Source organism: Pteropus alecto, unplaced genomic scaffold (assembly GCF_000325575.1).
Source record: "Pteropus alecto unplaced genomic scaffold, ASM32557v1 scaffold94, whole genome shotgun sequence".
Classification (NCBI taxonomy): Eukaryota; Metazoa; Chordata; class Mammalia; order Chiroptera; family Pteropodidae; genus Pteropus; species Pteropus alecto.
This window is the reverse complement of record NW_006437736.1, coordinates 6,096,460-6,110,888: the sequence shown is the minus strand read 5'-3', so window position 1 is coordinate 6,110,888 and position 14,429 is coordinate 6,096,460. Positions and strand designations below refer to the sequence as shown.

At 45.4% G+C, this 14,429-nt stretch overlaps 1 protein-coding gene across 1 annotated transcript in view; it reads left to right on the top strand.

The window, feature by feature from the left end:
• The window catches only part of STAB2 (stabilin 2), a 129,589-nt gene that overhangs the window by 44,148 nt on the left and 71,012 nt on the right, over positions 1 to 14,429 (top strand). Inside the window, exons 18-24 of the mRNA XM_006914703.2 lie at positions 1,686 to 1,838; positions 4,671 to 4,733; positions 7,441 to 7,527; positions 8,617 to 8,703; positions 9,824 to 9,935; positions 12,370 to 12,550; positions 14,305 to 14,398. Of these exons, the coding sequence (XP_006914765.1) occupies positions 1,686 to 1,838; positions 4,671 to 4,733; positions 7,441 to 7,527; positions 8,617 to 8,703; positions 9,824 to 9,935; positions 12,370 to 12,550; positions 14,305 to 14,398 (777 nt within the window). The remainder of the gene's footprint in view (positions 1 to 1,685; positions 1,839 to 4,670; positions 4,734 to 7,440; positions 7,528 to 8,616; positions 8,704 to 9,823; positions 9,936 to 12,369; positions 12,551 to 14,304; positions 14,399 to 14,429) is intronic.

Below are 14,429 nucleotides of genomic sequence, written 5' to 3'. Positions count from 1 at the left end.
ATGAGTTTAAACCAATTAGTTATTTAATTACAATTGTAATAAGTGCCACCAAGAGGAATTTAAGAGGGCCATGAGAGCATGTAGCAAGAAGAATCAGAACAAGTGTAAGGGTCCAGAGGTCCTCAGTGAGGAGATGATGCTTTGGCCAAGATTCAAAGGATGAGTAGAGTGAACTTGGGCAGAGATGAGAGCATTCCAAGCAGAAGGGAGGGAACGTGACTGACTTAAGAAACTCAAAGTGGGGGAACATTATTCAGCTGAGTCCCTGGGGTTGTAATATCAGCAAAAGCCTGGCAGCGTAGAAGTTATGTCTCCTATTGATTCATTGTTGCTGGCGATGATGATGACCATTCAGCCTTTCAACAAATATCTGTTGCCTGCCTACTATGTGCCAGACACCATTTCAGGTCCTGAGGTAGACCTGTGAGCAGGCAAAAGTCCCTGGTTGCCTGGAACTTTCATTCTAGTAAATAGAAGGTTAGACAATAAACAAATGAAATAAGTAAAATATATCATATATTAGAGAGTAGTAAGTGCTGAGATGAAAAACAGCAAAGCAAGGAAGGAGTATAGAAAGTAGAGATGGGACTGACATTTTAGATAAAGTGGCCAAAAAAAAAAAATCCTCATGGAGAATAAGAGAACACCTGAGCAGAGGACCTGAAGGAAATGAAGGAACAAGCAGTGTGACTATCTGGATAAACAGCATTCTGGAGAGGGAACAGTAAATGCAAAGGCACAAAGCAAGGAGTGTGCCTGACCTGGCTGAGGAACAGCAAGGTCACTACGGATGGAACAGAGGGAGCCGAAGGGAGAGAGGTCAGAGGGGAGCTCAAGGGAGTAAGAGGGAGAAGGAGAAGTGGGGTCAGGTTACACAGGGCCTAAGATCTCAGGGTAAGGGCGTAGGCTCTTACTTGGAAAGAGATGAAAAGCTATTGGAGGATTTTGAGCAGTGAAATGACAAGATCAGACATACAGTTTGGGAGACTGGATAGGAGGCGATTACAATAATCAAGAGAAGAATGATGGTGACTCAGACCAGGTTGTAGCACGAACATGGCTAGAAGTGATTGGATCCTGAAGGTATTTCGAAGGTGGACCCAACAGAATGTGTTGATGGATTGGATGGGGAATGAAGAGAGAGGAAGCCAAGGATGACTCCTGAGATTTTCACTTGATCAGCCACAAGGATGGAGTTGCCATTAACATAGCAAGTAGAGCAGATTTAGGGGGAAATTCACTAGTTTTCATTTTCTGCTCCCTACTTTACAACATAAGTAGGAACTGGTCTGGGTTTGTTCACTAATATATCCTCAGCGGAGCCCGATACAAGGTCAATAAGTGTATCTGAAAAAAAATGGATCCTCATTTCATCACAGGGGTAAAAGAATTTGCCCAGGGTCTCATAGCAAACATATTGTAGAGCTGGAATAATTAATTATACTTCTTCCCAGTCTGGCACCTGCAAGGACCATTTCTGCAGGGACATCCTTGCCTGGTGTCAGTCGAGAATTCATTTTACAGATTCATCTTTCCCTGTCAGCAAAACCCTTCGAATAACAATCTTCCACTCAATGAAGAGTGAAGTTGAAGGCTTTTTAGTGAGGTCGCCACTGTTCAGACCTGCCGGGGGACCACTGGTGCTCCTGCTGTACAGAAAGAAAGATGCCATTGCTTCTTTCCAGGGACAGATTCTGGCAAACGATGTGGCGATGGAAGAAATTGAGGTCACTGCCAAGAACGGCCGAATCTACACACTGACTGGAGTTCTAATTCCTCCCTCCATCGTCCCAATTCTGCCCCACCGATGCGATGAAACAAAGAGAGAGATAAAACTGGTAAGAAACGTAGGGCGGTAAATAAGGGCCCCACAGACCAGACAATGTTCTCTGCTTTCACAGTTCTGATGAAGCTGACAAAGAGAGTTTTACCCAAGGAGCCTCATCCCAGAGGGGTTTCTTTCTTCATGAGGAGGCGGGTGTGAACTAAGGTTCCTTTGGAGGAGTTCCCACAGGGATAGGTGCTGCACAGGAGTATTCGTTTTCTAGAGCTGCCATAACAAATTGCCACAAACGAGGTGGCTTACAGCAGCAGAAATGTATTCTCACGCAGTTTTGGAGGGCTGAAGTCCGAATTCAAGGTATGAGCGAGGCTATGCTCACCTCTGAAGGTCCGAGAGGGGATCCATCCTTGACCCTTGCAGCCTCTGGCTCCTCCCAGCGATCCTGGGCATGCCTTGGCTTGTGGCTGCATCACTTTCATCTCTGCCTCCATCTTTGCATGGTCTTCTTCCCTGTGTGTGTCACTGCATGTCCCCGTCTCTTCTTGTAAGGACACAAGTCATTAGATGTAGAGCCCACCTTAATCCTGTATGACCTCATCTTAACTAATTACATCTGTGAAGACTCAATTACTAAATAAGATCGCATTCTGAGGTTTAGGGGGACATAAATTTAGGGGAACACTGTTCGACCCACTACACTTTAAGAGGGATTTAAAATAGAATTTCTTCTCAGGTGAATACTCTGGCCTAACCCATCAATTGTCTTTTTGTACTTCTTTTTGAATACCAAACTTTCTGTTTGCTTATGAACTTGTGTGTTCTAATGGCCTTTCCTGTTTTCATAGCAACTTTTTGGCTCAGCTGGTTTTAATCAGAGCACCCCAAATTTCAACATTGCTGTACATGTGATCTTTCTGTTCCCATGGAAACAACACCCCAAAATTACAGCAATAATAGATCTGGGTATTTTTTAGGACACCTCAATAATACTTCAATGATTGTTCTCACAATATCCTTGGAATATAGGAATTGAACAAGGAATAATGGCCTCATCTTATAGATTTTATTTTATTGATCCTTCTTCTTGTCATGAAAGCTAGAAATAGCTAGTTGAGCACCTGGCACAGGCTTCTGGCTGATTCCTTTGATTCCGGATTTCTTAATTGATATAATGTCTCTGATATGTTTTAGGCCACTGAGATGGTACTAATCCTCCATGCCAGTCACATACCGTCTGGGGGATTTGATTCAACTTTGAGCACCACTTTTTAAGAGAGGCAGAAACTTGGTCACTTTCCCAGCCAGTCCCTGGCAGTGATTTATGTTTGGTTCCATCCTTGAAATAAATATTGGCAGGTACATCACCTGGCTTTGACCAGGATGAATTTCAGAACAGGACACATGACAATAGTCTCATCCCCTGGCCCAAAGATAAAAATAATCAGAAAATAGGGCCTCTGCAGAAAAGGGTCAATAGAAGTCAACAGTTAGACTCCTTCAGGGCTTTCCCACCCTAAGCAGCCACCATTCAAGTTCAAGGAACGAAGTCTGTGGAGGGAAAAGGACAACCCTAAGTGCCTGCCTTGTTGCAGGTTGCCTGGTTCCAAGTTATTCAAAAGCTTGTTCTCCATCTATCCCAAGAACAGAATCAAGATGTGGGTTTGTGCCATAGCCAAAAGGATTTTGATTAGATTGGAAATAGAGCTTCCCAATAGCTGCCTTGGAATGGAATCCTCTACTATTTTCTCTGGGTTTAGTCAAATCTATCTGCTCTGTATGGTTTACGGTATTTTTGATTAAGTCTATTAAAAGCACAAATGCATTCTCTGGAAAGTATTTAGGGCTAGCAAAGAATAGAAACTGCTGGCACCTTCTGGAAGTCTCAGTTTTCACCAGGCTGAACCCATAGCTGCCTTTGGGCATGTATGTTTGGATTTGGGGGCATGTGTGTTTGGATTTTAGAGGTTTAATAAAGAGCACCCTGTACTCGTTTGTGTCTAGGGTCCCTGCAAGAAACAGAATTTATTCCAATGTTTCAAATGGGGAGACTTTAATGAAGAAGCTACTACAGAGAGATAGGCAGGGCTAAGAAAAAGAACAAGTTATGCTGAGGCACGCAGGGAGAGGCGATGGCGGGAAACCATTACTGCCCCCAGGACCATGGAGTCATGGGGAGTTGAGTGCGGGGTGGGGAGTAGAGTTACCGGAACCCAGTGGGAGTGGGAAGAGTAGAAGAAGTGACAATCATTAGGAGCTGTGGGGATGTTCCCTAAGCAGAGAGAGAGCAGGGAAAAAATACCTTGACCTTGCTCTCCTCCTCCCCACCAATTTCCTGCTAGTGCCTCCCATTAGCCAAGATCAAATGGAAGCATACAAGGAAGCCTGAGAGATCATCTCTCGAAGTCTACTTTCTGGAGCACAGGACCCAGTATAGAAGGTCAGAGAATGGATCTGGAGAGATTTGGATGTACACTCCCCTTGCCTTCCCCTTGAATTCAGAACCAATGGAGAAAGAAGTCTAGGAGACTGAAAGCAGAGATTCTGTGTTTAGCCTCATTACTGCTAAGCTCATTGGAGAACAAAGACTTCATCCTAATCCTTCATCCTTGGTACAGGTGGACAACTACAATGTCCCCTCAAGGTCAAATGCCTCTCTATGCAGCAGAGAGTTGATCACAAGCCTGAGGCTTGTGAACAGTCTGACCCTAAAAGAAGGAGATAAGGGAGCTGAGCAGGGTGGGGAGTAGTCAGTAGGGAGTGGGAGGGAGACCAGAAGTGTTGTTCTAGTGGAACCCCCTTCTCAGAGAGGAAGTGTGAGGCCAGAGAGAGCAGTCCCCTGCTCCCTCCTACAAGGGCACCTATGCTGATCTGCCATCTTCTCTTCCAGGGCACTTGTGTAAGCTGTTCTCTGGTGCACTGGAGCAAATGTCCTGCTAACTCCGAGCCCACAGTGAGTGTGACAGCTTCACAAAACCACACATCACCCAAGCAACTTTACTGGTGTGGTTTCTCATCCTTTCTACCTTTCTCTTAAAAGATATTAACTCCAACTGGGGTAATATAAGACTGGCTCTTAGCCTTCTATGTGGGGGATGGTAAAAAAAGACAACTCACAGATCCGTGTTTAAATCCTTGCTCGTGAACCCTAAGTAAGTTGCTTTAACCTTTTCACTCTAATTTTCTATATCTGTTAAGTAATAATAATAATAATAACCACAGAGACAGACTTAGCAAAGAGTAAAAACCCAAGCATGATGTATAAATCAAGTAGCCATTCTGTCAAGTTTATTCCTTTTCTACTTTTCCCTCTTAAATAAAATTCAACGTTTTATTTAAGAGGCAAAACTTTACCTCCCTACTCGGGGTCTCCAGCTGGGCCTCAGAATTAAGTCGACATAAAATAGATCAACAGGTAAAAAGCATACAGATTTTTACACCTACAGGGGAGCCCCCATAGGAGAATGAAGACCTAGAGAAGTAGCAAAACCCAGTGCTCATATAGTAGGCTGAGGATGAACAAAGAGAGGCAATTTTGGAAAAGTAACTAAAACGTATGGGGAGGCTAAAGGAAGATCAGTTATTTTAACAGGACCCGTTTGTACAGATCTTTCTTGGCTTCAGCCGCCTGTCCGTGGTGACAAGATATTCCTTTTCTCCTGATACAGGGAGGACATCTTTCATGTGGGAGTTTTATCCCCTGTTTTCAGAAAGGAAAGGAGAGATCGAAGTGTCCCTTTTGTACCTACTGTTTTTCAGGTACCCTTAGCTCAAAATAATCCTCATGCCAAAGTGGCATACTTTGGAATGGCGTATTCTGCCACCTTTTATTCATATTTGCTCTTCTCAAGCATTATTCTAGAGAGAAATGTCAAGGAAATGGCACCAGAACCGTCAAAACCTTTCAAGTTTGATTGAATTCCACACACGTCTATTGAGGACTATAATGCTGGTTCTAGGGGCCAAAAGATGAATAAGATACAGTTTGTTTTATTTTGATTTTGTCTTGAGAGGCTTTGATCCAACAAGGAAGACAGACAGTTGTATAATAATTTATAATTTGTATGCCACGTATTCATGTAAAAAGCAAAGCGTCCTGAGATAAAGTTGATAGAAATCTCTGCCTGTAAGTTCATCCTAAAAAGGAAACTCCCAACCAGAAGTTTCATTCAAGACTAGAATAAATCACTAAGGAAGGCGATGGGCTCTTTAATGCAGTCCTATCGTGAAGCATTTAAGAAAGCAACACATGAATATTCAATAGACACAGGTGTTCAGATATTTATTTTGCTTAGTGAAACCCTGAGTCCTTAGGCATGCTCTCAACCAGGGGATATGGAGAGGGAGGAGAAATAGAACATCGCATTGGCTAGCATCACAGCGGCTATGATGCTCTGGGCCGGACGTGGTTCAAAATGCTTTATGCAGCAAACCTTTGAGGTAGGTATATTATCATCATGACGGTGTGTCATGGGAGGATTGAGGCAGAGTAACATAAAACACCTCGCACAAGGTCACTCTGCTAACCCGTGGCAGGACCATGATCCCACCTTGCCTCGCCCCAAGGAAGGAGGGAGAAGAGAGGAAAGAAAGTAATGAGACAAATGGGTTGGAGCCCAAAATCCCCCAAAACTGCCTCTCCCATGCTCCCATGATCTACCGTGGTTAATTACTCTCCGATCCAACGAGAGAACCAAATGTTCCTTCCTCAACAAATACATCTCAGATTTTAGGGTTTTATAGTTCGTGAAATTCTCAATATCATCTTCTTGAACAAGAGCCTAATGAAGGGGTAAGCTCAACATCAACATTTATGTTACATAAAATCAGAACCAGGGACTAATGCTTAAGACAAAACTTGAAATCAGTATTATTGTCCCGTTTCACAGATTAGGCAGCAGAGGCCCACAGAGACGACATGACTTGCCTGTGATATCCTAAAGTTGGTAGGTGGTAAGGCAGGTCCCATTCTCCAAACCTGCCATCTGCTACCTGTGTTCCTTAGAAAAGTGATTTAACCTATCTGGGCCTCAGTTTCCTCATCTGTTAAAAAGGATGAAAAATATCCACATGGAGTTGAAGATCGATAACCTCATTTGTGCAATGTGTCTGGCCCTAGTAAGTTCCCAATAAATTATAGTTCTAGGTAATTAAAGTGGACATGAGAGTTAGAGAATGGAACGATCCGCTTAAATCTGTCCCCCACTCCCTACTCCTGAGAGAAAAACTCAGACTCTCTCTAGTCTTTTTGATGGCTCTCTCTATAAATTAGAAATAGACTCTTTACTGACTCCAAAATTTCTATATAAGAGGAGCTTAGGGGTGGCAGTTCATTAAAAGGGGAGACTAAGCCATATCTAGGATGGACAGGAACGTGCTCCTTGATCGATTAGCAATATCTGCCACTGCATGAGAAGGGGCAGAAAGATACTCGTGTCCTGCGCCATGCAAACCCTGGCCTGTATTCTACCAACGAGGAAGCAGAGTACCTGAAGATGATGACCAAGCTCTGACCAGGACCCACATGTGCTGGTGTCTGGAGCAGCTTCCTAATGTCGTTGGTGACATGGAAGTAGAACATCTAGTGTATGTAGAAGCCAAGGAATGCCCAGAGGACCTCGAAGCAGACTGCAATGCGTTTCCTCATTGGTTTCTTCCAGGCACTTTTCACACACAGATGCGTCTACACCGGCAAAACAAGGAGCCTGAAGAGTGGCTGTGCCAAATACTGCAATGCCACTGTGAAGGTGAGGAGGGTGTGTGGCCGGAGCCCTCCTCCGGGCCACCAGTGATCACACAGAAGCCAGCAGGATGGGGCCAAGCTCTTGGGCCCGAGGTTCTGTGCAGCCACGGGTTGCCTGTGGGCCTTGTCAATGCCTTACTGCAAGGCCGTCGAAGGGCAGATTCTCTCTGTGGCAGCCAGGCCACCCCCTTCCCCGTGTCCACCCCTCCCATGGTGGCCTATCACTCTTAACATAGAGTCCACACTCTTGACGCCCCACCCCCCCACCATGGCCCACTCTCTGTCGCTGACCTGTCTCTCACCCTCAACCCCATCTCAGAGTGTGCACAGCGGCCATTCCCAACCTCAGAATGCTCCTCCAGATTCTCTTGGGGCTAAGTCATCTTTCAAGTCTCCATTTAACTGTCACTTCCACCCAATCCACAGTGGCCTCCCCAGTCTCCCCCACCTCTGTCGCCACCTGCCGCCACTTTATTATGGTATTTTGTTTTCCCAGCACTGACCACTCACTGTTTTCCCAGCACTGACCACCCTTCTTCTTCTCCCTCTGTTTCTTCCTCTTTTTATTTACTGTCTCTTCCTGGTTAGATAGAACATAGACCCTGTGAGCACAAGCCTTCATCTGTCTTGTTCACGTGGTGCCAGAGCCAGGCTGGCCCCTGTCTCTTCCTGGTTAGATAGAACATAGACCCTGTAAGCACAAGCCATCGTCTGTATGTTAAGAGTGATAGGCCACCATGGGAGGGGTGGACACGGGGAAGGGGGTGGCCTGGCTGCCACAGAGAGAATCTGCCCTTCGACGGCCTTGCAGTAAGGCATTGACAAGGCCCACAGGCAACCCGTGGCTGCATAGAACCTCGGGCCCAAGAGCATGGCCCCAGAGCTGGCACCATGGTCGGCCCTCAGTAGATTTGTGGTGAACAGATGGCTGGGCACTAGCCATGCTGTCATCTGCCAAAGAAAAAGTCTAGCTCATAAAGGGGGCCGGGGCTAATGCTATTTATGATAATAATAGAAATTAAAATATTATCTCCTTTGAGGGATGGGCACTCTCCCTTGGGTTCCCAAGGGCCATGCACATTTTGTTTCTCAGGTACCAAAGTGCTGCAAAGGCTTCTATGGGTCTGACTGCAACCAGTGTCCAGGAGGCTTCTCGAACCCGTGCTCGGGAAATGGACAGGTGATAAGGCTTACTTTTTCACGAATGCTGAGGCTGACCTTTCGCAAGTCAAAAAATAATATTTAAAACCATCGAACCAAGAAATGATACAATGCCAGCCACTATTCCCAGGAAGTAAGAGTAAAAGATCAGTTACTGAAAAAACAGATATCTGCATTGGAAGGAACCTTACAGGGCAGGGGCGTGGAGGGAAAGGTGTAGTGATGCCTCCTAGTCTCTGCCTTTCTGTTGCTGACGGCATGACCTCGGGCAACTGAACAAGGCTCTCTGGACCCCCTCCCAAGGGAGGTAGCAGGGTTGGCTGCCCTGATCGTCAAGATTCCTTCTAAGACTAAGATTTTATGATTTAACAAAATAGCACTGCCCGGTGATTGCTTTTTCTTTTTAACCTGTCTGCAAAACCTTTTGAAAAGTAAAGGCCAACACTTCATTTATCTAGTTTAGAGGCCAGAGCTAAATAAATGAAGGAGAAAAGAAAAAAAAAAAAGTAGCTGTGGTTCACACAGGAAAAGTATAGACCTGAACTTGTAAGAAATCCGTATCTAGCGCATGCTTCTTTCAAGAGGAAAGGAACCTGTATGACCACAGATGGGGACCCCACGCGGGTGAGGAGGCTACAGTGAAGCTGGTATGGATGAACTGCTGTAGCCGGGTGGTCAGGGAGGCACCCAAGCCCAGCTCTGGGGCATGTCGATCATTACAAATCTGACCTTGAAATGGCTGGGGAGGTGGGAAGGAAAAAATATTTTCCAGTACAGGAAGAAACAGTACAGTGTAAAGTCACGGATCTGAGCAAGTGAGGATCTGGGGGAAAGGTCAGCCCTTAATCTGGGGGTCACTGGCTTGTCACGCTATCCCGTAAGCATTTTTGAGAGGTTCCCAGTTCACCACTGTGACTCTCCCCTGCTCCCTTGAATGACTTCCCTAAAGTTCTAAATCCTGTTTGAGCTTCCCACCTAATACCAACATGACTCCACTTTCCGCAAACAGTCCCAGACAGTCAGTTCAAGCAGGATCAAGCCTGAGTTCAAAGAAGTCGGGCCATGCAACAAAAGGGTCTGGGACTCCCGTGGGGGCTTGTGTTGTCCTAACGGCCCCCAGGGCCTGCCTTTGCTCTCAGTGCGCAGATGGCCTTGGTGGCAATGGGACGTGCATCTGCCAGGATGGCTTCCAAGGCTCCCAGTGTCAGTTCTGTTCGGATCCCAATAAATATGGACCTCGGTGTGACAAAAGTAAGTGGCACTTTCAGAGCTTCCTTCTGCTCCTCATTCGGGATCCCCGCTGCACTGCAGCAAGTCTGTGGTGCAGGCCTGGTGTCCAGGGCCCTTTGCTTGGTGATGGCCTCATTATAGGGCATTGCTCAAGCGCTGGGTTCTCAGGCTGTAGCATATATCAGCTTACCAGGCCCCACACGCAGAGTTTCTGAGACAGTGGACCTGGGGTGGCGTCTGAGAATTTGCACTGCCAACAAGTTCCCTGGGGAGGCTGACCACTGCTGGTCCAAGGACCACACTTGGAAAATCAATCTCTCAAGGTTTCCACACATTCCTGAAGTGATAATGGGTTTCGTAACGACAGACTTGCCCTCTGCCTTGCAAACAGTCTGCTTCCATCAGCTCTCCCTTTGCAAAATGTATGACCTCGGACAAGTTACTACACCTCTTCTAGGACTCAGTTTCCTCATCTAAAATGGAGATAATAATACTAACCGCCTTGTACTTGAAGTTATAAGTGGAAAGCACTTGCCTTGGAACGATGCCTGCATGTAGTGTGCACTACCAATAAGCTAGCCTTTATTTTCATACATTATTATTTTTGCTGTTGCTATTATTCTCCGTTCAGTGACAAAAATGTCAAGAAGCTTGTAGAACATGTCGAAAGTTTCACAAGACATTTAAAAAAAATGCAGTTATATAATCTGAGAAAATGCATTGTGTTCTTTAAAATGATATTATGTATATATTCATATATGTAAATATATTTAGATAACACACTTCTAAGTTAGGATTAGAACTTAAATGATAGAATAAAAGAAAAAGATCAGAGCTGGCTATGGAGTCAAACCCAGCTGAAGTTAAATCCTCACTGTACAACCTTAGAAAAAAATCTCTCATCGAGCCTCGATTTTCCCATCTATAAAATAGAGATAATACTGGTACCCACTTCATAGATCATTGATTAAGTTAGGTCATAATTTAGGGCGTTAGCACAGAGCTTGCACCTACCAAGTAATCAGTAAATAAAGCCATTCTTATTACTATTACTATTCTGTTCACTCACTTGTTTTGAAATGCACAATCCTTCCCTTCCCCTACCTTACCTGATCTTCACGACTACCTCTTAAGATGGACAAGAAGCCAGAGCACAGTAGAGTCAGGGCTGCTGATCGTAGTCCAGTATTCTTTTTTGCCAAATAGGGTTTCTGAGGAAAAACAAATCAGGGTTTATGCCAAAGCCTGCCAATGTCGGCATTTTTATGAGGACAATTGGGTCAGGCTGCCAGGGCTGGGGCAATGGTGTTGGGCTTCTTACTCGAATCTTTCTCACTCCACCATCTCAGGCAGGGGACCCTCCTTTCTGAGGTCTTGCTTCTTGCAAATTAATCCCTGACTTTCTTAAAAGTTTATGAAAAGTCCTTTTTGTTTTCAATCCAGTCATGCTTTTCCAGCCCTCGAACTGTTTCTCTTTTACTTTCCTGGATATTGGCTCCAAGCACCCAAACTAATTTTTCTCCCATTAGTCCTTTCTGGGGCAAAACCACAGATTCCTTCATTTCTGATCATATTCAAGCCTCCAAATCTTTGCCACCTGCCTTTGAGAATCATTCACACATGTGCGCATAGGAGCCTGAGTCTGATGAGCTGGCTCATGCTGCAATTTTTAAATACCTATAATCAAAAGCAAAGTAAGCAGCTAAAGTTAAAAATGACAACAGACATGTGGAAATGCCAGTGAATTTACTGATTTACTGTGCTGACACATGGTCACTAAAAGAAATGGACTCTGAAGGCTGGAGTTCAAGTCCATGCTTGGGAACTTAGCAACTAGTTAAGCAATTTGCTTCACCTGTCTGGGCTTCAATTTCCTCATCTGGAAAATGGGGATGATACTTATTTCTGAGGCTATTCATGAGATAGTATAAGTTAAAAGCTGGCCCGATACCTAGAACAAGGTCAGTAGGCAACTCGTTATCATTGGTTTACTGTGATGAAGAGTGAAAAACAAATATGTAAGCTACGCATCAGAGATCATGCCAGCAGGAGAAACTAATTCTATTTTGCCAGAGTGTCTTCACAAAAAGATGAGAAATTTCCAGACTAAAGTCTCCAACCACAAAGAAGATAAAAATTGAGTTCCTTGGCTTCTTTCACAGTATCACAACCCACCCTCCCCACCATACCTCACACACATACGTAGAAAGCAGCCCTGAGACCAAGCTTTTCTCATCCTTGATGGGACAGTCAAGCTCACCAGGAGCTGTCCCAGGCACTCCGAGAAACACTTGAGACCCTACAAAATAGCATCCAGAGCCTTCCTCTGCTCAGCCCCAGGTTCTGCTCTGACAGGAATGAACGAGAGGTGAGGGGAGGTGGTCTTCCATGCTCCATGTCCCCTAAGCCTACGCTTGTCTCCAAACCCTGAATGTCTCTCTTTGTGCCCTTTCAGAATGTCTCTGCATTTATGGAACATGTGATAACAGGATTGACGGTGATGGAGCCTGCCTCGCTGGCACATGCAGAGACGGCTCCACTGGGAGATTCTGCCACAAGCAGACCTCAGCCTGTGGGCCCTATGTGCAGTTCTGTCACATCCATGCCACTTGTGAATACAGCAATGGGACAGCGAGGTAGGTCTGTGGGTTGGAGGAGGGGCACCGCCCTTAATGGCCCATAGCCACTGTGTTACCTGCTGACGGACCCAACGCAAATACTAAGGCCTGTTCTCCCCAGCTGCCAGTGTGGTTTTTGTGGAGAGAAAACCTCAGAAGAGCTGGGTTCAAACTGCAGCATTTCTCCTTTGAAACGTCCCAGCTGTGTGACCTCGGGCATGTTACTTAACCTCTCTGACACTCATTTTCCCCATCAATACGATAAGGGTGACGTTGCCTATGTAGCAGGGCAATTGTGGACACTAGAAAAACCGAAGGTAAAAGCACCCAGCACCAGGGCTACCACGTCATAGGTGTTCAATGGAAACTGCAAGTATCATCACTCGTGAAGGAAGTGAAGTTTTGTCCACCGACTTTCCAACCCTTTAAAAACACCTTACTTCCTAAGGCCGTTATGAATTACTCCCCTGCTAGAGGTACCTTACAGGAAATTGGGACCGTCACTGGGTCATTATTTGTTTCCTTAGTACCATCTAACACATTCAGAACGCTTGAAGAGAGATTTCCTCTGCAGGCATATCTGGTTCAAAGTCAGTAACCACTCAAAAAATATCCTGGAAAATGCAAAGAAAGTCTGGAATTCTTGGCCTTATTTTTACGGCACCCTTCATTTGTAATTACATAATTATTTGCTTACCTATTTATGGTCTGTCTCCCCTACTATGGCATGGGCCAGAGACTACCTTCTCTCTTCCTAAGGAGTTAGGATCTACATCGGAGTATAAGGCAAAGCCCATAAGTAATTGTCCTTAAAACCTCTTAAATCACCCACAAAGGACTATCGATGTGGGTCTGTAGATACTACATAAGCTTAGACAAGTCAAACAGGGTCAAAACAAGTCAACCTATGTCTTCATTTGGGCACCAGATAAAGTATTTAGTTCCTTGATACATGAAAAAAAAATTTTTAACTTTTCTGACACATACAATTTGCAGTAGTGACATAAGAGTGTGATGGGGCACAAGGTGTCCCATTACCTATCATAGGGCACTCAGTAAATATTGGTTGAACCAACAGCCCCCAAGTAATTGTGAAAGTATCACAGTAGAACATTTTGAGAGGAGTGTGTGAGAGGGTAAGGGGTCAGGAAACTATGTCAGTGCAGGGGATGAGGCACCCAAGAATATTGTGTTTGGATGGACACACACACACACACACACACACACACACACACAACCTGAGGGGCTAGAAAAGGGAGAAACAGGAGGTCTCACCTGATCATCATTTTCCATATTTTAAGAACTGTCTCATAGAAGAGAGGGTAGAATTGTTCTCTGATGAACCAGAGATAATAACTAGAGTTATGAGCAGAAAAGCTGCCAGCTGTTGAGCCTTATAAGGTGCAGCTGTGTACAAGCGCCCGCCTAAATGCTCCACGTGCTTTAGCTCATTTCATCTTCCCCATGGCCTTCTGAGGGAGGTGGTGTGGTTAGACCTATTTTCCAGATGAGGAAACAAAGTCTCCCAGAGGTTAAGGGATCGGCCCAGGGTCTCACGACTGCTGCGAGGTGAGGCTGGATTCCCACCTATGTCTGTCAGACTGCAGACCTCAGAAATGCCCGTGGGCACTTTGGTACACTGAGTCCCCCAAGTAGGGCAAGCTGTCAAGCCGCTTAGCCATGAACTGGCTCACCCCTGGCCAGCTGGCCCTCTTCTGGGTGGTTGGAGCTTATAGTTGGGGGCTGATTTTGTGCACTCCTCTTCCTGGCAGCTGTGTTTGCAAAGCTGGATATGAAGGGGACGGAAGCCTCTGCTCGGAGTCAGACCCTTGCTCGGGATTAACCCCTGGGGGCTGCAGCCGCAACGTGAGTGTGGTCTTCATTTTCTCTCACACAC